The sequence below is a fragment of the Coccomyxa subellipsoidea genome, assembly GCF_000258705.1.
Source record: "Coccomyxa subellipsoidea C-169, whole genome shotgun sequence".
Classification (NCBI taxonomy): domain Eukaryota; kingdom Viridiplantae; phylum Chlorophyta; class Trebouxiophyceae; family Coccomyxaceae; genus Coccomyxa; species Coccomyxa subellipsoidea.
Window position 1 is genome coordinate 81,662 of NW_005178027.1, and position 25,959 is coordinate 107,620.

Sequence of the window (25,959 nt, forward strand, 5' to 3'; positions counted from 1 at the left end):
CATGTTTTGACATAATTCCTTCTTCTTGGCGTGCTTGTCTTTCTCAGGATGTATGGTTATTGTCAACTTATTATGCTCATGACTATTGGGTGAAAAGCGCTTGGAGACTTGCCACTGCGGCTTTAACAGCTGGACCGCCGCCCAACTTCTTGAAGAGGGTATCCTTGCTGACGCTGGGTGCCTCACCAGTTGTGGTGACGGTCTGGTCAGTGGTGGCACATGCCAACACCTGCAGGCACAGATGTGCTCTTTGATTAACACACTATACCATGATCAAGGTCAATAAATCGAAGGCAGGAGGCAGTCAGTTTGCAACTTCAACGACGGCTATGGCTGACATCAATAAGGCATCTCTTGTGTTCACATCCATCGTACCTGCCTGGTGAGACGTCCTTTATTGTTGGCGTGGCGACAGAAGATTCTGTGGCTGCATCTTTGAGAAGTGTGGAAAGAGCTGCCTGCGCAAGAGGAAGGACAACACAATATGATGGGAGCATAAAGGAATGAAAAAGGGTTGGTGAAGAGGCGACGAAGGCAGGTGAATTACTTTGGCCGTTCTTGAAGTTTCTTTAAACAAATCGTAGTGCAATTGCTCATGATCTTAGAGAAGGTGGCCTCACTGCTTGCGCGCTTTGTTGTCAGTGACACATCCCGTACGACACACCCATCGAGACACCTGCACTACCGACGTTAACGTTGGATTCAAGCTTATACAGGTAAAACATTGCATGAGACAGACTGTTTCAGTACGCAGCTCCAGTGCCAAGTGTGAAACTTGCGCATAAAGGACAGAAGACAGATCTGTACGGTGGTCGGGTGGCCGCTACACGCGGGTTGCAATGCGCACCTCGACATCTTATTGTTGCTAACCTTGAATTTGTACAAGTTTGGATCTGGAAATCTTTGCAGATTGTGCTTCTCGAACGAACTTTGTGAATCTTAAAGCGATCGGAAGTGACGTCAGAAGCAACCAGGTGAGCCTCCAAAGGAAAGGGGCACGAGGACACGTCATGGGACGCCACAACATCATGCATGATGCCAAGGGGTCGCTCCCAGTCACCTCGACCCAGATCAGAGAAATCTGAGCAATCTCTGGCATGTGCACTCTTGGACTACTGCGAAAGATTATGCTTTGGCAATAAAAATGGCTGCCCTATGGGGCCTCAAGCACTACTGCGGTTCATCGGTATCGGCCAGTGATCACTCAGTCATGCCTCAGAGGTGGTCCCGGCAATGTGCATTGGGATATGCCGTTCTTCGGAAAGGAGCTGTCCTTCCTATTATCAGTCTGGGGAGGCAGATCCTTTCCAGCGATGATGTCCCTGTGCAGCTGTCATCTTTGCGGTTTTATTATTTTTTTAGTGTGTTGACATTGCAAATGCTTCCCGGTACAAATACTGAGCACCGTGCCCATGATTGGTAGTGTCATGCTTGGATCTGGCGAGTCCAACAAGGGGTAGGATTGTGGCAGCCTGTAACTGCAGCTTGTCTGCAGGACGCACCTTGCCTCTTGGCAGGAAAAGCGTCAATAATAACAAAATAAAAAGTTCTTCCCTGACCATGCACATGCATGCAGTCAACTGGACCCAAGGCATCAGCACACAGAACCGTATAGTTACTGGCCATGACCTCTTGATTTAGCCCATGATGTCCTTCCGTTGGTTCAAACAGATTCAATTCAAATGTCAGCAATACCTCATCAGCAAAATTTCCTTACCAGCAAGGACCCCTCCAGGAGATCCAGCGTATTGTGTTTGTCAATCCTGTCGGGATCGCTGCAGCTGGCTCGTGCCTCCTGTGCAAATTTGTTGCAGCTCTGATCATAGAGCCAACACCTTCACTTGTTGCGAGTCAGGGTGTATTCCTCTTTGCAAGCTATGATTTCAAGGATTCTGAGGCTCTGCAGCAATTCTTACGGGCCCCAGCAAGTCCGGCATCCATTCAGCAATACTGCGATGTTGCCCTGCGCCCCAGAAAGACCCATCAGGCAATCAAGCACAGCTCAGCAGCTTCATGCGGCTTCTCAATCAGCTGCGGCTTCTTCCAGATGGGGCAGCTCAGCATGACATTACTGCCTCTCACCATGAACAAAACAACGGCTAGTGAAGCCAGTGCAGGCTGGAACAGACACACCTCAGCGAGAGAAGATGACAGCAGATCAATCACAGTGAGGACATCAGACTGGCGGGCAAAACTCAGCATCGAATAAATTTTTTTATAGTTTGGGCTTATATTTTTGAATTTTTAGGGTTTGTAATTTACACATAAACCCTAAACCCTAAGAATGTGCTTAGAACAGCAGGAGGAGCTGCTAAGAGGCTGTATATGATTAGTCACCTGTAAGAGCGCGCATAGTCCAGTTTGTGGACGAGCCAGTTGAGGGCAAAGTAGATGGCGGCCCCTGTTCCCCGCCACATGCGCATGAAGAACACCCGGATCGCCACCCACCGGAACCTGCAGCAGTAGTGTTGCAACTCGTCTCAACTATCGCTGCAAACACAGTTTACAGCTAGTTTTTAAGCAATGCAAATGCTGGAAATGCCATGAAAATAGTCCCAGTTCGTATTGCATTCTGACAGCCTCTGTAAGATTCAAGATACTGCGCTCTCCACAGCGCTGATGCGTGCTCACAGCAGTCACCCACCTTGTCAGAGCACCGGCATCACTGCTATAACCCGTCACTTCAAAAAACTTGCTGCTAAGCAATTGTCTACTGGCCAGATGTGGGGTGAGCATGGATGAGCCAAGAAGGCTGAGGCATTTGTCTATGCATGAATAAGGTGCGATATACCGTATCTGATACCAGAATTTCTGATAAAATTCAGGGGGTTAGGGGGCTGCGCACCGCTTGTGGGCATCTCCTGTACAATTTTTCAGGGTCCACAGACGTGTTGACTAGGGTGATGTGTAACAAAAAAGGTCACATCCGATACCTATGTTTGAAGAGAGAAATCGCCTTCCAAAATAGGTTTCTGGGGAGTAGAAAAAGGGCCGCGCACCGCTTGTGCGCCCTGAATGTGTGAATGGCGCGCTGGTACTGGTGGTCGCGGATCCTCCTCACAGCCGCCATCCATCCCAGCTTCTCCACATGCGCCCTAGCCGCCTGCCCCATTGCCTCGCGCGCAGCCACATCGTGCACCAGCTTCCTCGTCAGCTCTGTGGCTGCCGTGTAGTCATTCGGCGCGTACAGGTGACCTGCGTACTCAAAGTAGCCATGTGATTCAGAACTGCAGGTTCTGGGCTTCCCAAATTTGCTATAAGCCTGAGACAGGAATGGTGTCACTCTGCAACAAAAGATCGAATGCTGCCTGCATACATGTGCCAAATGACAAGGCCATCTGCTGCAACCCAAGCACTGTTAGGTGCAAGCCGGAAATCCCATGGTATCAGTCCATAAGCTGTCTGGAACATAGCCCCTCTCCTTGCTTTTTATGCAACATCTGCTGGAGGCTAGGCATGCTAAGGACTCTAAGGTCTGAGACAGAATGAGGGATCAGCTCACCGATGACGCCCGGCTTAGTGATGATGTCCACAAGGCCGCCAGCTGCCACTGCCACCACGGGCAGGCCAGAAGCCATGGCCTCAAGTGCCACAAATCCGAGCGTCTCTGTCTCGCTGGGCATCATGAAGATATCTGCTGATGCGTACGCTGACGACAGCTCCTCGCCCCGCAGCATACCCTGCAGCCGTAAGGTGTGACTAATTACAGCGGACCGAGAATGTACAGTTGCATAACTTGCAGCGCCCCCTACCATGCAGAAAGGCGGGTATGCCTTCATGAAACGCAAGAAAGCTCTACCCCATTCTGCGGCTGTGAAGGTGTGCAGCTTTGTATGGATTAGAAAGAAAGCTGCGAAATCGCTGACACACCATCGTTTGCAGTGGCACATTTCAGAAGATAGAAATAGCGCAGCGCTCACAAGCCAAGAAAATATTCCCCAACTCTGGTACAAAGCATGATTGCAGTAGAAGCTGAGGTCCAGTATGTACTTCGTGTGCCTGCTGCAACCTGCCCATAACCTGGTGTCTCGCTCTCTGCGACAGGTTCCTACATGGGAACACTTTGCAGGAAAGTAAACAGCCCAGTAGGTAAATGCTGCCGCCCTCCCGACCATATCACTACTGTGGCATCGGACAATCAGACAGTAAAGCCACACCGTGAAGTAGACTGGGAGGCCCTCAAAGCGCTTGGCAAGGTCAGGCCGCGAGGGGCCATCACCCACAAAGCACAGGCACACGTTGGAAGGAAGGCGCTCCATCATTCCCTTCAGCGCCTCCAGGTTCTTCTCTGCAGCACCAGCAGCAGCAATTAAGCTTGTCCATCACGTGTAAGTAGGGCTTTCAAAAGAGGGGTCAGTCTCTGCTCGGCAGCAGGGGAGGTCGTTGCAGGTAAAAGCGCTTATGACAGGTAAGCATGTTCCAGCTCTGTTGGGTCTTCATGCTGCAATCTGAAGGGAGGATGCACCCAAGACATCAATTGATACAGAACATCCCCATCTCCCCTCAAACGACAACAGAAGCTCACCAGAGACTGAACATTGCTTCTCCTCAAGGCTCGCAATTAGGAGATGCAACCTAAGTCTTGATCCCTCGTATTCATGCATTGCAGAGCAACCATCCAATTCAACTCAATAGAACATCAGACTGAGCTTTTGCAGGCCTAAAAGAGTAAATAAGAGGCAATAACTATGACAAGAGGGGCCACATACCTGCGCCAAGGCGACCCACATAGGTGAGGATGACTGAGTCTGGTTTGCCGCCGGACATGCGCGCGCGCATCTCAGCGCTCCTGAACCCCGGGTTGAACACATCCGTGTCCACCGCCTGCTGCCACACGTCGATGCGCTGCGGCCGGCACTTGTTCCTGCTCAGCTCCGTCTGCGCGCATGCAGAATGGAGATGTCATCCAAAATTGATGCCACGCAACAAATGCCGAGCTGCAGCTCTGAATTTGGTTCCACTCTTCCCGTCACATGTCAGATCAGGACTTGGGCATTGACACAGGGTGTACAGACTTGTCGAGCAAAATTTGCAAAAGTACCCATAAAAGGAATGGAACCTCACCACTTGCATGCGAGCAAGGATGCATGCCTACATGCATACATGCATGTCGCTCCCTCTTGCAAAATCAGTGACGGAATGAAAGAGAGGCTGCCATGTGGACACCGAGGGCTCCAGCAACCCAATTTAAAGGGATGCGCAATGGCGCACCTTCATGGTTTTGGAGGGGACGAGGGTGAGATCAGCCATGAGGATGTTGAAGCGGATGACTCGCCACATGGGCCCCACCAGGCCCTTCCAGGTGTACTTGGGGATGTACTCCGGGATGTGCGTGTGGTACGACACCTGCATTTCAAGTTCCGATTTGAAACTGAACTTGACTTCTGAACTCGCACCAGGCAGCTCCAAAATGCATGTCTGAGCATGCCTTGACAAAGCATTTGGCGCAGAGTGGGCTATCCTTCAAGTTTACAGAAGCCTCGTGGTAAATAGCTGCCTTGCATTTGAGCAAAAGGGTGGATGGCAGACGCCTGCATTGATGTATCCAGTGATCTGAATACTAATGCGCATATAGATGACATGCCAGCATAAGGCGCCTGGTAATTTCTCGATCCTCAGAAAGGTCACAATAAAGCGAGGAAGTGGTGGTGCACCCATTTATGACACCTTCGAAAGAAAAGACAAGGGCCTCACCACAAGGGGGATGGCAAGCAGCTTAGCGTACAGGGTGGCAGCAAAGACCAGCAGCCCAGGCGATGACACATGGATGACGTCAGGCCGCTGGGTGATCAGAAAGTACAGGACCCGCACTGACAGCCCCAGCGAGAGCAGCAGCGTGGGAGACCGGTAGAAGGGCAGACTGAAGCCCAGCACGTTCACCACCTGTGACATCACAAACACCTGCCATTCAGCACTGGAATTCAGGCACATGCATAATCTGATCCACTCCCCAACAGGTGTTTCTGGCAACCCCGTGGGAGTACATTTGCTTGCCATTGTATCATGGCAGCATGGAGCATCATTAGACAGCAGTTGGCCAGTCAGCCCTGCAGAATTGATGTAGATGAAGGTACTTCAAGGGAGGAGAGATCAAGGCGCTGCCCCGTCAAACACAGAAGTCGACAGAGGCGCTACGGCCAGAGAATCTCAGCATGTGAAGCGGCGCACCTTGGCGCCGTGGAAGGTCTTTGGGGGGTTGATGCAGGGGGTGACAACCATGACATCGTCGCCGAGTTGCCTCAGGCCCTTGATGAGGTTGCTGAACCGGATCTTCATGCCTGGAAAAATTTAGGCACACACGGCAAAGTTTTACATCGATAAGGAAATCTTTCTGATGCGCATGCGCAAACCCCGACAAAGTGCAAAGGCATGATACGCAAGTTGTGCTGTCTTGGATATATGCTAAGACTGATATAGACAGCTGCCTTGCGCTGAGACAAGGAGGTTCAGGTCAGATTGAGGCACTGTCAAACAGGCATGCGTTGGGCTAATTGGAGGAGATGTACCTGAAACATGGCTGAAGGGGCTGGGCTCAACAAAGATAGCTATCTTTTTCTTCTCTTCATGGGCATCGGCTTTCTCAGGCTGTGGCACTGCCAGAACCTCGGCTGCCTGCGCTGATGTGACGGTGGCTGGCCTCCTTTTCTGAGCTATGGACTTTCTTGTCACATTAGGTGGGCGAAAGGTGCTGACTCGCAAGGTGAGGGATGTGCTTCCTGGTTTGCACGTGCTGCCAGCCGATGCTGAGGATTGATGCTGCGTTATCGTGTTGGGAAGCAACATGACTTCGCACATTAGAGTAGACGAATACCAGCGCTATCGCAGCTTCCTAGCCACTCAATTTCTCGCACGCGGCCAAGGATTGCAGAAGTGTCGACAGGACGATGCAGCCTTTCATTTGCTAGCGTCCAAGTTGAACCACTCTGCCTGCAACAGAACACTGCTGAAGCACACGAATGATCGCCTCGCACGTGAGAACATTCGTTTAATTCTGTCTGGCGCGACGATGCGCATATTCCTTGGAGAGAAGAGAATCAAAGGGCTTCGCAATATTGATGTATCTAGAGTCGAGGGTTCAGGGTGAATATTTTGTTAGAAGGCCGAATGATATGGATTTTGCTGTTGCAACCTGTGCAGGGAGGGTGCACAGTGCTGGAGCGTAAGCAACATAACCAGTCTCTTGTAGCAGCTGTGTCTGTACAGGGCATCTGTTCAAGAGTGCTCTTAAGAGCTTTAAAGCTCAAGCCGCCGATCGGGCAGCTGGAAGTTTAAACTAGTGTCACCAACAATTTGATAACTTTATTCCTGTCCTAAATTCCAGCATGTTGTTGCACCTCTAAGCAAGACCGGGGTTGGCTAAGCATGTCAAGTGCTGCATTAATTTCCATCATCACATAATCATTCACATAATTTTGATTGAGGGCCCAATTCACAGGGGACTTTCCAGCCCCCGAAAATTCAGTCGGACAAGTTCCAGCCCTGGAAGGATAGGATCCATATTGGCATGTTGAGATTCCCACCATATCCTGATTAAGGTGTGGATATGGTGTGGGCCCATGGGCTGGCCAGCAAATACCATAGCCACAGGGTGGGCTATGACACCACACAGCTGTGGGGCTGCAGGCTGCTCCTTCCAAGAAGTCCAATCATGCTATGAGAATTTCACCCCGACATCTCCATCCCCAGAAAACATCCTAAATCACAGCACAGCTCCTGTCAGGCCTGTCTGCCCAGGGGATCATTTGAACTTCAGACATGGAAAAGCCAGCCCGGCAAGGCCAACCCTCAAGGCTCTCAAGATCTGCTGAGCAAAACATTGCAAAGCACGGGTGCATATACTGCCCACGGGAAATTAGAATGCCCACTGAATGTACACATTTAAGTAGTATACCAGGAGTAAATACTCTTCGCAACACATGCGTGTGCTAGTAAGGGCAGTGGTGAGAGATGAAAGGAGCTTACTGGGCCCTCCCTTGTGCTTCCAACAGGCGGATGACTTCAGTGAGCAGAGCAGCTGGTACACCCTCGAGCTCTGCAAAGCAGGAAACTACCCCTGTGAGAATAATCATGCACCCTACTTCACTGATTACAAGATGCTCCAGCTGGAAGTTTTCCAGAGATGTCAGCCTCTGAGGAGTGCATGCCCATCAAACTGAGATTTTAGAACCCCACACTCAACCTAGCAGGTAGCTAGCAGCACACTTCAGTGCTAATTCTCCAGCCTTGTTGCAGAATAGGTGACGCCGCAGTACCTGTGCCCGTGACATCATCGCCGGATGACAGCTCATCCAGTGTCATGACAGTGTCCTGCAGGCCAAACTGCCTGATGACAGAATACAGCACGTCCGCCCACTCTCCCAGCTTCTTCCACAGCACTAGGCATCGCTGCTGTGATTTGTCCAGCCACTGTGCATTGCCTGCGATTACATGTTAGTGAACTCAGTCAAGCGCTGACATCAGCGTGCCCAACCACACTGGACCTGATCTAATGCATGGGTACCTTCCAGCCAGAGCAAATTGTTTGAATATCCCTCTTGGCATCTCAGTCGAGGAATAAAGAGTGGGTGGCTAGATGCTCTCGTGTGTGCAAGAATTCAGTTGGGAGCGGCCTCCAAGGGCAAGCATCCAGGAATGTTGCATACCTCTTTGAGTGAGCTCGTTCAAGAAGACAAGCCTGGCTTCCCGATTGAGCCTCCCTGTGACACAATATCCCGTGGTCATGCCACTTTCCGTAGCCAGTGAGTCACCTTGCCAATGTAGAAACATCAATGGCTGGTAGTGCTTACTCTCGATTCGCTTGTTGAAGAAGAGAGGGGAGTCGTCAGCTGTATCAGTCGACAGAACGTACACCTGTGATTAGACGCCAATTTCAGAGGACTGCTGATGCCGATGAGGGCGTTTGGAAAGATGCTTGCCCTCCAGATTACATACCTTATTGTGGCGACAATATCGTAAGATCAGCTCCGCCCAAAGTTCAATTTGTTTTTGTCGGGTCTCTTTCACTGGCTGAAGCCTGCAAGATAAAGATCATCTCGTAGTGTGAGAGCCAGAGCAGCTGAACAGCAAGCAGAAGTGAAACGCAATCACAGTTCTTCAAGTACACAACAGCACAGTGCCTTGATTGTATTCTCACGTAAAGTATGGAGGGTAGTTGAAGAAGAAAGGGAACTCAAACTCTGTCATCGGATTCCCTTAGCAATGAACATGGAATGCTGGATCCGCGAACTTGATGCTACCATGTTGCATTGAAACTGATAGGATAAGTCCAGGAGAGAGTGCACTTCTTGCGCCCCTACTAAAGAGCACAAGCTGTTGCAGGATTGATCAGGGCAAAGCTCAGATCTGGGAAGTTCGGGAGAAGTCACGTAACCTGAGCATTGAAAGGAACAGCTCAAATTACACATTGAACATCAGCATGCGCAACAATGTGCAACTGGACTACTCGTGATAGAGTACGCACTGTTGGGAGAAGGGCCACAGCTCAATAACGCAGTTTGGCATCCAGGTTGATTGTTCTAGCTTGCTTGGGAGTTTCTCTATTTGGCAGAGCTTGGTTGGCAATGGGACCAATTGAAATTCCAAGGGACGACGCTTTTTTGTGCTTCGGGTGGGCCACTGATGAGCAGTAAGTGTTGGTCCCCTTGGAGAGTAGCGTCTTACATTGAGCTGAAACCGCATCGTCAAAGAGTGATCCTATGTTTGGTTTCGTTGATCAGAGAGTGGCAGAAGCTGCAGGTCAGTTCTTCTTCCATCTGAGTCTCTGGAGCTATTTTAATGCAAGGTCCAGTGGAAACCTTGATATGTAGTCCAAGGTGGGCATGAAATCCTCCCAAATTCTTGCCGTGTAGGTTTTGGGGAAATAAAAGCATTGCAGGATTACCTGGATGCAAATCCTCATCAGCTGGACAATCGCACCCTATTTCAGAGCAACCTGCTGCACATCGCTGCACGCAATGGCCAGACTGCCATTGTAGAGGAGCTTCTGCGACGAGGAAGCGACTTGGATGCCCTGGACTACGTGAGGATCATTCACAACCTTCCTGACTTTTCTAAATCTTCTCAAGCATCAATCGTATGCTGTCGAGTACGTTTTTTGTTGTCTGTGCCAGCTGTGCAGGTCTCTTTCTGTCTGTCACAATCTGCAAGCATATGTTCTGAAATTGTGTCTGATTATTGCAGGGTGGCATGCGGCGCACAGCACTGCATTGGGCTTGCCAGGGAGGGCACGTGCGCATTGTGGAGTTGCTTGTCGACCATGGCGCCAACACTCAGGTAGACCCCCCTCATTCGCCTCCGTGCATCAGGTGTAGGAATGGCCAGTATTGCCTCATCGTGCTAGTGGGCATTCATTGGGGCATTGCTTTGCTGGAGGGCAAATTATGTGCAAGGCAGAGCAGTCCAGGACAGTACAGCATCGTGGCAGCTTCACTCTTGCCAAGCCGAGAAAGATTTCAAGAGTGCAGTCATGGGGGGCTAGATCTGATGAGAGAACCCATGGGTGTCTGCAGATCTGGTGCTCCCATGACATGCTCCAGCAGCAGCAGCAGCAGCAGGTGTACATTCTGCACATCTGCAAGAAAAAGTGCACAGCTGGCATGAAATGGACTTGAGCAGGCAGATGGCTGGATGTGCCCAAGAGACAGCCCCCGTAGCCCAAGTATCAAGAGGATGAATGCATGTAGCTTTGTCAGCAGTCTCCTGTATTGCTTTGGCAAGGAGAGAAAGCGAAATTTATTGAAAACATGTGGGTGGCATGCAGGTACAGGGCAAGGCATGGACCATGCTGGTGCAGGGGAAGCGCTGTGGGCGGCTGATAGACCAAGATGCGCCATTTGAAGACTCTCCCAGCAGCCTCTGCTCAAATTATGCTGTCAGGTGCACCAATATTCCCTGTCACACACAAGAGGGAAGTAAATTGTGATGTGTTGTGCACAGTGAGTAACTCTGCTGATCAAGACAGCCCTGCAACAAGCCTCCTTTGTCTTTCAAGATGTCTGTGCTGCACTTCAAGCTCTGATGTCCATGCTTTTGCAGTGATCTGGCTATGGGGATTGCCTATTGCAAATCTATTTATTGATTGCACCATGACTTGCTGCAGGCTGGCGTTGGAGCGGCCAGCATGGACGCCAGAAATACACTACATGTTCCCTCTACGCTTTAAGGTCAGCATCCCTCCCTCCATGGTCAGCGAGCTGTTGTGCTGTGTCAACCAGACATTTTTGCACTGTCTGGAATGGTAGCTAGCACCTGCTAGAAATGTACGCACTTCTGAGATCGCAGACGTGGCCACAATTGATTGATTGCAAATGGTGGCTTTTGTACCGTTCAAGGCAGAATTGAAATGTTGCGTGAGAGGTATGTAGTTCAGCTACTTTTGTGCCCCTTGTGCAGGAATTGGTGCGCTTGATGCTGCTCTTTCAACACAGCGGCAGAAGCGCTCCCTTTGTGGACAGTGCAGCACCGGCTGAACCAAGTCCGGCTCAAGAAAGCAATAAAAGTCCTGATAATGGTGTACAAGGTGCAAGGAGAGCACTGCTTAGAACTGAGCAGCAGCTGCCGACAAATGCGCGGGAAAGTCAGCAGCTCGATTGGGACTCCCTCAGGGACATTTTTGCCCGGTCAGCATATCCCATCAGTGCCTGGTTGTGAAAGTGTTCCACCCCTGTATTGCTATTGAGTCCCAGCTACGTCAGCTAAGCACCCATGTCATGCGCCAGAAATCTTTCGGCATCCTGTTAAGTAGCGTTATCGTCCACTAAAGTAGTGGATTTGGATCACTCGGGTGCCCTGCTGCCTTCTGCCCAAGCTGATGCTGCCAATGAGATTCAGGCAGTGCACATTTTATTCCTCCGTGGTACGTAATTCTCACCATTTTGCGTAGTGATTCTCAGATTGCAGTCAGAGCAAGATGGAAAGCTTGACAAGCGGCAAGAGAGACAGAGGTTGTGCTAACCTAGGTTCGACTTCTCCGGGTACACGTGTGCTAAAGTCGGGCTGCCAGTGTCAAATCTTGGGCTTGACAGGGACGTAACGTGTATGACACAGTGAGTGTCGTTTTTTCTTATTGACAGTGTTGTACACCTCCCTCGAGTCTGCCAGGGAGTGCATCGATTGCATACTTTTTGCATCTGCAATTTGTCTGGCCTGGAATCACGTGTAGAGGTGGATTGGAGTCTTGATTATTTTGTAGATGAGACTTGGCACTTCATAGCCAAGTCAGAAAGGGATAGTTAGAGGTGGCTAGGATCTCGTGCGCGAGGTTGTCCTCCTTCAATACATGCACAATTCAAAACCCTTGCTCATACCGCCTTTCCGAAGACTGCTTCATTGGACTGCAAGAGGTAGATTATGTATGGACGTTGTACTGTTGCCTACCTTGACAGAAAACTTTAGGAGCGCGCTGAGAGCCTCTATCTTCTCCACGCTGCCCTGCTGCCACTGGGTTAGCACATTTGCCTCATCTATGCAGATGATGGGCCAGTTGCTGCTAGGAGTCTTGCCAGACTTGTACAGCTTTAGCATCTCATCGAAGACTTCAATGACGTTGTTCATGGTCTCAATCTGCCTCGGCAAGTTGCTCTCATCTTTTTCAGCTCAGGAGAAAGGCGATGCGGAGACCTTTACTATCAGTGGAGAGAAGGTGGTGATAGCAATTTTGCGGAGGCACATTGAGACCATGAACGACGTCATTGAAGTCTACGATGATTTGTTGAAGCTGTACAAGTCTGGCAAGACTCCCAGCAGCAACTGGCCCATCATCTGCATAGATGAGGCAAATGTGCTAACCCAGTGGCAGCAGGGCAGCGTGGAGAAGATAGAGGCTCTCAGCGCGCTCCTAAGTTTTTTTGTCAAGGTTGGCAACAGTACAACGGCGGCAAGGTTCCCCAGAAGACATGATAGTCTATCCAGTGCTGTTGTTGCGTTCTCTTTGAGGAGCCTTACCAAGACGCTTGCCTCCGAGAGGTGTCTGGCTCGTGCATAAAGATAGGATGGAGGGTAGCCGCTGACAGATGCAATGCCGCCTGGAACCTCTTGAAGGCTGTTTTGCCGCTGCTTCTAGGACCCAGGACAACCAGGATGGTGCACCACGTGGTGGGTGCTTTTTGGAGATACTATTGCAAGTAGTACTATCGCAAGGCATCACGCTCGGCCTTTCGATCAATTTGCAAAGAAGCTAGCTCCCTGGAGGACAATGACAGCGATGAGATCTGCTTGTCGTGAAGAGTGCCTAGGCCTGCCAATTGGGTTCAACACGAGAAGATAGGCCAACAGTGGGAGTGGATCCTACCTTGTTCTCAGCGTTTGTGACAAGGCTCAGTCCTCGTGCACGCTGTTTGATAACGGTGCGATGTGTAGCAAAGACACGATGGCTCGAGTAGGCAGACTTTGCCCACAACAGACCACTGCAAAGGAAAACCACTCCTCACCTTGGGAACCCTCACGAAGCAGCGAATGATCCACACCAGAAGCAGAACATAAACTGAAGCTCACCGTGATCTGCCGAATGTAGACAAGTTGGAGGCCGGGACTTGCAGGCCTGACTCCAGATGCCAAGTGCCCCTGAAGCACTTTTTGGGAAACGTGAAACGATGCGTCCATATATTGCTAAGGCTAAACTGCTGCTAAGGTGTATTACACTGCACAAGCACTCCCTTGAACACGATTTGTTTGGCTGGAAGACAGAAAGAAAGAAAGAAAGAGACAACGCACGACCTGGGAACTCCGTGGGAGACCCAGCATGCATACGGCCAGAGTCAAAGGAGGCTCTGCAGGGAACATCACTCTGTGAGCTTAGCCTCCGTCATCAAAAGGGAAATGGGTGGGCATCGAGGAGGAGGCGGGAGCGGAGCGCAAGGGGGGCCGGCGGGTGCGAGAGGAGCGTTGTGCAGGCAGGAAAATGGAATGCAAAAAGTCAGTCACTCGGGTGGTCTTGCTCATACATCCTGAAGAACCCACTGTCAAAGCTGCCAGTCCAGCACTCCATGTTGCAGTGCTCAAGCCTGCTGATTGGCTCATCTTTTTGGAAAGCCAAGTCATGCCAAGGTGGTTTGCAGACAGCTGTGTCCCTGTGTATCTTACAACTGCCCAGATGGCCAGAAATGTGACACAAGCAATTCATGCTGATATCAGCGAGATGATATAGCAAATTGATCTGGCTTCATCCTGAACAATAAAGTCCTATGACCTGCCATCATGTTGCATCAAGATGTGGCCCAATGGCGCATGGCAAAGTGAATTGCATGGCATCCAGATTGGGATTGGCATACATCTAAACATCTACAGATACCTGGGTTGAAGACTTCTTCCAAGAAATTCACTGACGTTTTCTGTGCCTCCTATATGAGGTATGGCAAGGCGAACATGGAGGCAAGGCAGGCAAACGGAAGAACATTTTGTAGCAGTGTCTTGAGCATGACTTTCCAGATGGGACATCGCCCATCTACACAGAATATGCTTCTGCCATTCTGCTATCTGTCTTGATGCCCACTGTTTTTTCTTCTTGCGCTTCGAATTCGCCGCATGTGCTCACAGGAAGATTTTGGAGGCGACAAACCAATAGATTATGGACATCATCACAATACATAACAAATCTATCAGGGCGGCCCTCGAAGCAGCCTTCAAAGCTTTGATCTTCTGCACCACATAGACTCATGTAAGTTGGTGGTTGCACTTGAGCTGATCAAAAATATAATCGCAACATGGCTGACACTTTTAGTAGGAGCTACCTCTTTCCGTGGGTTCTGCTCCATCTTGTTCTGCTGGTCTAATCTGGTCAATCGCATCTTCTCGTTCTGATCAATTTGCACACGATTTGTTTCTGGGTCCACATTTCCAGCCCAACCGCTGTGGCAGATTACTGCCCTTTTGCTTGGCTGCAGCGCTGGTGTCTGCCTCGATGTCCCTGTGGCTCTGAGGCCAAGTTCCCTGCCTACAGGGCAGCGTGGCATAGCGATTTACGGTCGACATCTTCATATCGCAAGGGAATTACCGTGATTAGAGATGGCACAGGCCTGTGAAGTATGGTGCTCTAGAGGTCTGGCGATGGCAGCTCGATCGGCAGAAAAACTTGTTGCCTGAGCAGGCTCTTAGTACAGTAGTACTAAATAGAACTTGCTCTGGACACTTGGTTTACAGGCAAAGGCGCGTTTAATTATCTACCTGAATATATCACAACCAGTGCAAGACACATTGCTTCCAGGACACGAAAAGAAGAGTGTCCATCACGATGGACATTCTCTATCAGGGCGTCATCTGCACCTGAAGGTGCGAACTTAATCTGTTCAAGTTTAGAAAGAATACCATTTCATAGTTTTAGTGATTCACGTGTGCTCCTCGCCTTCTACTGTCCTAATTCTGGTCCAAATGCCCCTGCTGATGGGGTCCTCTTAGAATAGGTGAGGTGCGCGAATGTCCCTTATAACATGCACTTCTAATCTTTGGAACTGGTGTGCTCTTTCCCTCTTCCTCGTGCCATTTTTGCTGCTCTTTGAGATGTGCACCAGACTGTGCAATGGGAGAACATGTGTTGGCGCTGAGGTTTGGTGACATGTTTTTGGCCGTGCTTGTACGGCTGTTTATGACGGGTGTTTCTTGGATACACACATACAGGAGTTCATCGACCAGAGCGGAGTAGTGCACAGCCCTGCGCTGGCATGCAGCAATCTGATGAACTGGTTGTGCTGCAATACCGCGACTTGCTGAGCAGCGACCCTGCAATGAAGGCATTCCTTCTGTCAGCAGTTGCACAGGTGAAGCCTCTTCCCAAACCTGAATCTTTCCACTTCCTGCCTTGCCACTGCCTCCCATCCTGTGGTGTTCGAGAACTGAAATGCAGATGCTGTGCAGGCCTATGGTCCCAATGGACTAGGCATTCTGACAGTGGCAGGAGTTCCCACCCTCCTCGATCTGCGCCAGCAGCTGCTGCCACTCAGCAGCCAGTTTGTGGTGCGTGCGCTCCTGAACTTACTTGTGCACACTCAAGTTCTGCCTCGCATATTCACCCAGAGCGCAGCAGTGGTGCTGTGTGGCACTGGGCTTGCTCTGTGCATTCTTCTAGCTTCACATGACTGCTGCATGTATACATGTGATCCAGCCAACCGGTGTTGTGAAAGCCTTCCACACTTAAGAATCTGAGGCACCAGCAAAGCCACACACAGGGGGTACACCAAAGACACTTTGGGCACATGTTGTGCCAATAATGGGTATCAAGACAGGCAGGAAATGCCAGGACTGACCGTAAGCTGCCAGAACAAGGAAGGCCCGCACATTGGTATTGGAGGGACATCAAAACTTGCGGCCAACATAATATTTCTCCCTTGATATCCCGAAGTGGCACATGCAGAGGCTGCCAGAGTCTGCCCTGGGTTCACACGATTCGTTGAGATATGAAGATTTACATTTCCGAAGCTACCGGAGCCTGATCTAGCTTCATGTCATCCATTGACGTATAACAGAGGCTGCCGGAGCCTGTTTTGGCGCGGTACGAGGACCCGCCGAGCAGCTACAGCTTCGGGTGGAGCCACGGGCGAGAGGCAATGGAGGACGGCAGGGTTGACACCCTTAAGGGTTCCTATTACGCCAACCCCCTTGTGGACAACGAAAATCTGCCGCAGGACCTGCAAGACCAGTACCCTTCTTACTGCAGGTGCCATTCCCTGCTGCCAAGCTCTTTTACACACAATCCTCCCCCGAGGCTTGCGCTGCCAAATGGCTTGTCCTAGGCCATGCCATGTGTTGCCATCATGTCTATCACCAGCAAGCTGCATGCCAAATTTGGCACTGCTAAGCAGCATATTGTGTGCCATGGCATGTGTTGCTGTGATGCTCAGAAGTGCAAAATGTGCTTTATTGCAGAATCTGCTCAATCCTGTTGTGATAAATGAACACAAAGTGAGTCACCCTCAGCCACCAGCGCAGTTCAGGTCAAGCTGCTGTCTGCAGAGGATGCGCATGCGCTTTCCTGGAGGCCCAAGAGTATGCAAAAAGCTACCTCTCAGGGTCAGCAGTACTGTTGACTGCGTTGCATACGCCCTGCAGGCCCAACATATGGCCGGACAGGGATCTGCCGCACCTGAGGCCGGCCTTCCAGGCACTCGGACGGCTGATGGTGGAAGTTGGGCGACTGGTTCTGGACCTGTGCGATGAGTATGTCCAGTCACAGGTGCGCTGCTGCTGTCTCCATAAGCTGCAAAAGACCCCAGCCGCGCCCTGGTAGAGAAGCATTTCTTCTTTGCATTATATTAGTAGTAACTGACTATTGTTATTGTGATCATCTGAGCCTGAAAATGCGCCCCTCAAGTTGTCTTAAAGTATAAGTAATTGCCTTTGGGCACTGGTGTCATGCACCACTCCTTTCTGCCCTTGCTCATGGCCCACATGCTAGCTGAAACGCCACTTGCCTTTGGTTTCCCAGACTCTCTCCTTTATAGATCTCAAGCAGGGCAGGCCTTATTTGCAGCGTCTGAGCCTGATTAGGACCTGAGAATTCTATGCATCATTCCAGGGGTCGTTGCTGCCGCCGGGCAAACTCCTGAAGATCGTGGAGAAGGGAACGGCGTGCTGCAAGGCGCGCCTGTTGCATTATTTCCCCTCCCCGGGGAACGATTGTAATAGTAACGGCGGCTTTGCCAACTGGTGTGGTTGGCACAATGACCACGGCTCCCTCACAGGTGTTTTTACAACCTCTTGACATTTCGCCCTCAGGCTCAGGCTGAAAATTTTCCTTAACAATGGTCGCAAAGGGGATTTCAGGCCTTTCTGATGAGTCCAGAACCCCTGCAAATCCCTCATCAGAATGCCCCAAAGTAGTATCACCATATAAAGACATTGATGATGTACGCTCCTTCGCAAGTCAGAGGAGCTTCAGCAATTGCATTCGAAGGCAGAAACAAAGCATGCGCAAGTCAATGGGAGAAGTTGCAAAGAGGTATTGGTTATCTCTGCCTGATGCATAAACACCTGGCTGCCGGGCAGGGCTGGTGAGTGCCATGTACATGAGAGAGGGTACACCGGTGGAGAACCCGGACCCAGACTCGGGCCTGTACATCCGGGACAAGCACGGCAGGTGTGGTATCGACTTTTTCAAATGCTCGTAGTGGTGAATTGTTTGCATTACGTGTTGTGAAGTGCAGTAGAAGATGCATGCAAAGGAGGGGAATGCCATAGGATGTAGTCCCTGCACCTGCTTGCCATACTTCAGTGGCATGTGTGCATGCAGCCAATTCGTAGAAATACATAAGTAATCTGAGTAAGTATGGGATACTTACTGTGGCAGGACCGTGCGGGCGCGCATCCCGGCTGACCACATTGCCTACCAGATGGGCGAAGCCATGCAGGTGACTGCTCACCGCATGCATACAAGATCTTCCTTCCTTTGTAATTCTTGGCATGGTTATTTATTTGGGGCACTTGGGACGTGACACAGCATACTGCAGTTGATGTGCGCATATGGTGATCTTCTGCCCTGGCATCATCACCACGGAAGATTCGATATAAGCCCGCCGGGCCTGAGCAAGATTTGGCGTCGAGCATGCACATAATAATCGATGACATGTCGCATAGCGGCCGGCCGCCGCAGAAACTTGTAGATTTCTGAAACATGTGCTGCCGAGCGTGCTGAGCGTGCTGCGCATGTGCCGGCATGTGCGCGCAGGTGCACTCGGGCGGCCTGCTGCGAGCGACAATGCACTGTGTGAGGGGCGCTGCAGGGGCAGCGGCCGCACGAGTCACCCGCCACTCATTTGCAGTCTTCATGCAGCCCAGGTGACCTGCCTTTTTTACGCCTTTTATTTTTACAATTTTCCTTTGACCTTTAGCCTCTTGTCAGCTTCTTACATTTCTTCCTCGGCCGGGGACCATTGCATATTTGCTGCATGATGTTCACTTGCGAGGTCTTCTTGCCTCTGGCACTGGCTCTCCCTTGATATCTGCATTTTTCCTTTCAAGTGAAGCCACTCGATCCTGAGGTAAATCTAGGCAAAGACTGGATGCAAGGACTGAGAAAGCTGCAGTGCTGTTGCGCGCAACAGCTTGCCAATCACTTGCATTAAGCAAAGTGCTGCAGGGCTTGCACTCTGCCTGCAATGCGAGCATGCCTTCTGCAACAGCTGTCAAGCACAAAGTCACAAGAAAGGTCAAAACAAAACCTGTATTTGCAGGTGGGATGAGGCCATGGAGCTGCCACAGGGAGCGCAAGCAGCAGAGTTGGGTGTGGGCCAATTCAGGCCGGGCCTCAACTTTGGGCAATTCTCAGAGCTGACGCTTAAGCACTACTACCAGAACAATGGAATGACCATTAAAGCCTGACGGGGTGCTGGTGCTCAAGATGTGTCCCTGAGGGCAATGCACGCACAGTATGTATCATGCACGCAGTCGTGTACTCCTAAACAGTCCTTGAAAGGACAAAAGTTTTCAAATACTGCTGACAGATTTCTTTGTAGAGCCCCCTGTGTAGCTGGTAATGTCTGATGTAGCATACATAGCATATGTACACCAATTTTGATTGATATACTGAGGAGAGTACCAGCAGCAGCTTGTAACATAGAGGTAGCAATCATCACATTGCTGCACTCGCAAGCTGTCAGTGCAGCGCTATCAAAGCATGCGAGCAATCATATGCAAGCAATGATATTACAGGGTGCAAGGTGCATGCATGCAAGCAAGCAACAACCAGAAAATGATACTCTCGTGGGGACAAGAGAGCACCTGTTCACTGCATTCACCGCTGTAATCTTTATCCCTCGCAGGGATCGCCTGCATCATCTTTCGAGCGGTTGTACACCGAGAGACACCCACATCGATATTGGCCCAGGCCAGCAGGCCTGCATGTGAGGCAGCCTGAGACTCTGCCGCAAACTGTGCAGCTGCAGCCCCCGTTCAGTCGCACTTAGATGCACCATCTTCACACTGCGAGGCAGCCCTTCCTCCAAGTTCAGTGCTCGCAATATCTTCAAGTCTTGCATTCTAACTTATCCCCATAAACTGCACATTTTGAAAGAGTCCACGTGGGTCTGAAAGGCGCCTGGAATCTGGCCAGACTTGGCCGTCAGCCTGTCAGACGTCTTGCCTGCTCAATTAGCACACTTTCAATGTTGAAAACACAAAAGTTTGGGATCTTTCAGAGTAGTTTTTGCAGTTGTTGTCAGGAATCCTGACTTTGATCTTTTACACAGAATACTTGCAAATTCCAGGTACCCATGCATATGCTCTGTTTCCACCCACATGGTAAAGCATTGAACCTGGAAGTGAGCCGGGCTGCCCTTCATCGTTTTTACTTTCTTGGATACTTTGTTGAAATCTCACCTCGACTTCATCGCGCAAGATTTGTAGAGTCTGACATTGTCACACTCCTGCTGACTCTTCGTCAGCTCACACACTGCCAAGTGTTCGCCTCGGACACGAATCGATGAACAGGTCGAGGTCAAGGTCAATTTTTCGTTTGAAGAAGTTGCAGTATCTTACTTGCAGATTGCTCTTTCATGGGGCTGTCATCGTGAATATCGGGCACTCAGCAAAGGTGCATGGTCGTCCAAGAAAACGTTACCTCATTATCGTCATGATTCAGCATGCAAGGCAATTTTCAAGTTGAATTGGGTTCTGGGTTTCTTGGATCCTCGATCTGTCGTAAGTCAATGTTAGTGTAAAATTTAGACTTTTAAGGCCCTTTTCCGTTTGCGCTGGAGCTCAGCAGCCATAGCTGCCCCAGAGATCAGGCTAGCTAGCAAGAGCATTCTAACCTTCCTGAACCCAAACCCAGCATCACTCGCTCGACTTTACTTTGGCCAACAATCATTATACTTACATAAGATATCAAGAACATTTCAGGCCTAATGGGGACTGAAAGGTAGTGAAAACAGGTAGCGATGGAAACTCCGGAACGATAGAACATGAGGTTGGGCAGCAAATCTCATCCTGAGTACAACTCTGGAGGCCAAGATGAAAAGCTGGAAAAGCATGGCGCTCATAATGCTAACGATCACAGTCCTCTTCAATGTGCTTTTGATGAGGGAGATGCCAGACAGTTCAGCAGGCAGCATCGGTTCGGACAGAAAGACTACCACAGATGGCAGCCAGAGGAGAGGAGAAACCATTTCTCGACGACTTGGGGCGGCCGAGAGTAGGGGTACGACGAAATTGTCCACGCAGGGGCTGCTGAAGAGGTGGATCCTGCGAGGGAAGTCAGCACCCGAACAAAGAGCCACCAGCAGCTCGTCCCAACCTCGAAACACTGTTGCAAATGACAGCATAAAGAAGGACCAGAGCGGGGAGGAGAAGTATCTCAGCCACCCGCACTTCGCCGGGCGCAGCCCTGTCACCTCAGACACTGCGCAGAGCGCACAGAGCACCCAGGATCCCTTGGTTGACGACTCCGCAAAGCAGGGTGACCAGCATTTATCAATCAGCAGCCAGGGCTTGCCAGAAGGAGAGGGCACTGCAGCATCAGGTGCACCGAAGGCCTCAGCACTGAACGCTGAGCTCACACAGGCGCTGATAGAGCGGCCAGCCCGGCTGGAAAGCCTCTCGGAGGCATTCGCGCAGCGGCAGGAGATAATCGCGGCGGTGGCCGAAACCAACGGCAGCGCAGATGCCATGGTTGTCTCTGAGGCGCTGCCCCTGGCTGTCCCGGTCAGTGAGACGCTGGACATCACCAAGGAGAGTTCCTCGGCAGAAGAGCAACCCGAAGTGCAGCAGCAGGCGCAGCAGCAGGCGCTGTTGGATGTCCAGGAGCGTCCAAGGGCTCCTTTGGATGAAGGTAACACCCTCCTGCTTTCCTTGAGAAAGTAGAGAAAGTGTGTGTCAGTCTGGCATCTCTTTAATCAGCATCATTAGGTGAAGAGACTCTGTCAGCATGACAGATCAGAGGTGCAAGCGCAAGGGAATGCCTGCTTATCAGACAGAAGAATGCCCGCAGAGATTTGACATGCAATCTATACTTCCTTGATTCCAGGAAAGGAGGCAGGGGGCGCCTCTGGAGACGCGGCGACTGCTCAGGCGACTTCAGCGGCTGCTGTGCAGGCCAGCCAGTTTGCAGATGCACAGCAGTCACCGGAGGCTGAGAGTCCCCCGGCTGTGGGGGATGCGGCGGGAGGGGGGGACAGCGGTGGTGCGGCGGGGGGCACCGGTGCGCAGCAGGAAGCTGCCGGGCAGCTGCACGGCAGCTGCCAGGACCTGGAGGCTGGGTGTGTGGAGTGGGCGGCGGAGGATGGGTGCATCCAAAACGGGCCGTCGTTTATGTTTGAGCGGTGCAGGAAGAGCTGCGGCGTCTGCGATCAGCCCATTCTGAATGACGTCCCAGAGAATGTGCGCTCCTGCTTCCCTGTTCATGTGCATTTCTTTGGCAACATACTTTGCCAACCACGCTCGTGCTGCTCAATGTCTTTGGCCCTCTCTTTCTAATGATCTGCTTGTTTCTGTGCGTAGCCTCCAGAAGCACCTGCTAATTGTTTAGAAGCCTCAAGCATCTCACCTACACAATATCTGCCACTAACAAAATTGTTGACACGATTGAATGGTCCTCTCTGGAAATTGGCAGACTCAGACCTCATCTCCAGTATTTGCCAGTGCACGAGCAGATATGCTGATTCAGGGGAGTACTTCACATATCGTGTAGCTCATTACATAGGAGTTGCAGACTTTAGCTCAGAATTGCTGGACCTTTTGGAACCAACAGACTGCTCAGTACAAGAATTCAACATCTATTGACGCTGCGTTCTGCTGGCATGTGCAGGTGACCCTGAACAACGGGGTGGTTATGCCGCTGGTGGGATTTGGGACTGCGGGGCTGGGGGCAGCGACAGAGGAGGCGACTGCATGGGCACTGGCCAGCGGATACCGCCTGCTGGACTCTGCACAGGTTTGGGGCGTTCCCTCCAGCTGCTGTGCTGTGCTCACTTGGGTGTATTATTTTGCTCTGTGATATGGTCCTTCATGGTGCTCTAGAGCCCTTGTTGTCGGCTCTGGCCAGGTTGCACTGCTGAGAATAACTGCTATGCCTTGTAGCAGCGCTTGCCTCACAAGTCTTGCATGCATGATGCAGCAACCGCCTCGTTGGCAGACCTCTATCCTGCACTGTTCATCCTTCATCAAAGGCACTTTGCATGGGGTTGTAAAAGGTGCCTTGAACTGTGTATTACTGGATGCAGGCGCAGGAGTGGTACAGGGAGGATCTTGTGGGGCTGGCGGTGCTGAAGTCAAGGGTGCCCCGAGAGCAGGTCTTCCTCACCTCCAAGCTGCACCCCAGGTCTGTCTCATTGCCTATCTCTGCATTCTTGGCATTCACAGCTCCTAGCTACGGGGCTCGGGGATCGGTTGGGAGTTGAGGAAGACATCAAACGCACCGTCCATTTTCTGGAGCCACGCTCTCTCTGCTGGTGTAAGATATTGGTTATCAGTGGCAAATGCCACGATGGGACTTCCCTCACTTCCCTGAGAGCTGAGCAAGAAATCGAGCATTTAGAAGATTAGCAATGAGAAGATCAGCCTCCTGAGCTAAGTCTACTGCTGCTCAACAGCCTGACTTGTGTGTGCAGGCCCAATTATTGACAAGGAATGGGACACTGAAGCAAAGAAAAATCATCCGTGTGATATTCAGGGCTGTTTTGTTTCTGCAGGCATCATGGGCGCGAGGAGGCGATGATCCAGTTCACAAAATCACTGAGCGCTTTAGCAGTGGAGCAAGTAGATCTCTTTTTACTGCATTACCCCGAGTGCTGGCCGGGATTATGTGGCGAGGGGTTTACGCCGAAGGGCACCTGGCACGACAGCTGGCGCGCCCTGGAAGACCTCGTCGACAAGGGGCTCGTGCGAGCCATCGGTGCGCCCCCCTCGGAGTACCCTAGCTGGGTCTTTCAACTCCCCTGAAGCGCAGGAGGCATACTGCATGCATGCCATTGTGGGGTGTGGACTGCAAGGGCGCCTGGCACGAGGAATGTACAGGATTTGGCAAGAGCGCAGTACAGAGAGAGGAGCATTCAAAAATTAGGCAAGAAATTGGAAGGCATACGCAGGGCGAATGACAACTGAAACACGAGTAGAGAGACAAGCCCATTATTTCTTTTATGCTGGCCTAATCTTCTGGGTACGCTTTCAGCTCGTCTGCATACTGCGAGGGCTTTTTCATCAGAATAGAGCCAGAAACTCTAAAGAAGTCCGACTGCATGCGCAGGCGTGTCCAACTTTGGCATCGATGAGCTGGCGGAGCTGTTAGCGATGGCGCGCATCAAGCCGGCCCTCGTGCAGCGCCACTCCGACCCGCTGGCCGCCGATGCCGAGGTCCGCGCATTCTGCCGCCTCGCTGGCATCCAGTACCAGGTGCGCGTTCCCTCCTTCTGCTCTGTGTGTGTTTCTGGTGCTGATCACTAATATCTTTCCTCCGCACAAGGAGGCTACACAAGAGGACGGGCGCCAAGCATGGCACCTTGTCACAATTCATGGTCCCTTGCGCTGCCGCTTCAGATGCAATCAATCATGGAGAATGTTACAGATCGGCCCCGATGGCAAGCTTTTAGGTTAGGTTCAGGTTACTTTTAGACTTAGGTTATGTCCAGAAGGACCACCGGTGACCAATATGTACTAGTCTGGCCTATAGGTATCGTCACATTTGTGACATACCTCCCCCTCACTAGGGCTGAGGGCCTCCCGGTGGCCCCCTCGGGGACCTCCCGGGCCTTAACTGAAAAGTATGACATTGGCTTCCCAGAGACTTGCAGGCGCGAGTTTGATCACTTGTTAAGAAATCAAAAGTAATTTAGGCTTGAGCACTGCAAATGATTTTCAGAGTGGCAGCTTGGAGACAGAGGCCGGATACACAAGAAGAGCTGAGTGACTGAGAAATTTGGAGCAGACCACTATATATTGCCTGCTCAAGGCTTTTAAAAGTGACAAAACAATAATTTCATGACGACGCTGCTGCAGGGATACAGCACGCTGGGGTCGCAGTGGCTGATGCGCGGCATGGATGAGAATCCGGTGCTGACCAACCCCGTCGTAGACCGCGTCGCCAACGAGACCGGCCGAGACGCCGCGCAGGTCGTACTGCGCTGGGCGCTGCAGCACGGCCAGGTGAGTCACCCTTAGTCATGCATGCGGCCAATCCTTTTGCACCATGGATTCATATGTGTGCAGTTGTTGTCACACGCGCATCTAAGGAGAGAATTTTGCTAGGCAGCTTGCTTTTTCAGGAGAAGGATATGGCGCCGCAGAGCCTGTGATCTCTGTGCGTCCAGAAGTCAGCCTGACATGCAAGTTGCAGGCGGCTCAGGCGCCTGAAGGTGTCTCTTTCAGTGTTGTTGAACCCTTCTCTAGTGGCGGTGGGGGTGATTCTGGCCATGCATGCACAGGGAATAGTGCCACGCTCATCAAAAAAGGAGCGCATAGCAGCCAACCGTGACTTGGACTTTGTGCTGTCGGCGGATCAGATGCATCGCATCGACTTTCTGGATGGCAGCCTGCTGCACACTGTGTGATATGCATATGCATGCAATTTTGCATTGAAACTAACATTTGCAGCTGTCTCTTTGAGGACCTGCTGCATTGCTGTAAGTAGTTTCCGTGACTGCACACAGACGAAATATCCAAGTCTTTACGGGTTTGGGGCCGTGAAAAGCCTGGAACTGCATGTTTTCTTTCAAGGCTGATTACACGCGCTGCCTCTGCATGGGCAGGTGAATGCTGGTGCGTTGCTTTCAGTCAATACGCATGAAGTTGTCCAGTGCGCAAGTGCACGTGGACATATCATCAAATTCATGCAAGTCAAGGCTTCAGGCCCAAGGCAGCTGAATTCTACCTGAGAGTGTTGCTGTCTTTTGGAAGTGTTCTTACACAGCACCTGAAGAGCAATCTCACATGTAATGATGTCATTGCGACATCAGTGTGTCAAGACTCCAGCCAATGGCATGCTGGCAGCCATGCGAATGTTTTGCACCCTTGCTACAAGCAAATATTCACCCTTTTCGGAACACA

The 25,959-nt window shown here is 51.1% G+C and overlaps 4 protein-coding genes across 4 annotated transcripts; 2 read left to right on the forward strand and 2 right to left on the reverse strand.

Moving 5' to 3' along the window:
• Window positions 1–2,920: 2,920 nt before the first annotated feature.
• COCSUDRAFT_18860 (UDP-Glycosyltransferase/glycogen phosphorylase) lies at window positions 2,921–6,783 on the reverse strand (the record flags this gene model as incomplete). The annotated part of the gene is made up of 8 exons (XM_005644548.1): window positions 2,921–3,202; window positions 3,510–3,680; window positions 4,158–4,288; window positions 4,710–4,878; window positions 5,212–5,346; window positions 5,695–5,883; window positions 6,169–6,278; window positions 6,507–6,783. 8 exons carry the CDS (start codon window positions 6,781–6,783, stop codon window positions 2,921–2,923), a joined length of 1,464 nt encoding a protein of 487 aa, XP_005644605.1.
• Window positions 6,784–7,236: 453 nt separating this feature from the next.
• COCSUDRAFT_25356 (subunit of ESCRT-II complex) lies at window positions 7,237–9,183 on the reverse strand (the record flags this gene model as incomplete). Its single annotated transcript, XM_005644549.1, has 7 exons — window positions 7,237–7,694; window positions 7,963–8,032; window positions 8,253–8,417; window positions 8,643–8,696; window positions 8,787–8,850; window positions 8,932–9,013; window positions 9,134–9,183. 7 exons carry the CDS (start codon window positions 9,181–9,183, stop codon window positions 7,652–7,654), a joined length of 528 nt encoding a protein of 175 aa, XP_005644606.1. The 3' UTR covers window positions 7,237–7,651.
• A 6,020-nt stretch (window positions 9,184–15,203) lies between these two features.
• COCSUDRAFT_54381 (Clavaminate synthase-like protein) lies at window positions 15,204–20,153 on the forward strand (the record flags this gene model as incomplete). The annotated part of the gene is made up of 10 exons (XM_005644550.1): window positions 15,204–15,264; window positions 15,610–15,749; window positions 15,847–15,945; window positions 16,455–16,645; window positions 17,038–17,161; window positions 17,504–17,669; window positions 17,974–18,064; window positions 18,275–18,335; window positions 18,653–18,762; window positions 20,135–20,153. The coding sequence occupies exons 2-10, from the start codon at window positions 15,654–15,656 to the stop codon at window positions 20,151–20,153; spliced, it is 957 nt and encodes a 318-aa protein (XP_005644607.1). The 5' UTR covers window positions 15,204–15,264; window positions 15,610–15,653.
• Window positions 20,154–22,726: 2,573 nt separating this feature from the next.
• Window positions 22,727–25,463, forward strand: COCSUDRAFT_18799 (Aldo/keto reductase; the record flags this gene model as incomplete). Its single annotated transcript, XM_005644551.1, has 6 exons — window positions 22,727–22,852; window positions 23,142–23,239; window positions 23,610–23,812; window positions 24,164–24,309; window positions 24,913–25,059; window positions 25,338–25,463. Coding segments are annotated over 6 exons (846 nt in total), but the record flags the coding sequence as incomplete, so codon positions are not given.
• Between the last annotated feature and the right edge of the window lie 496 nt (window positions 25,464–25,959).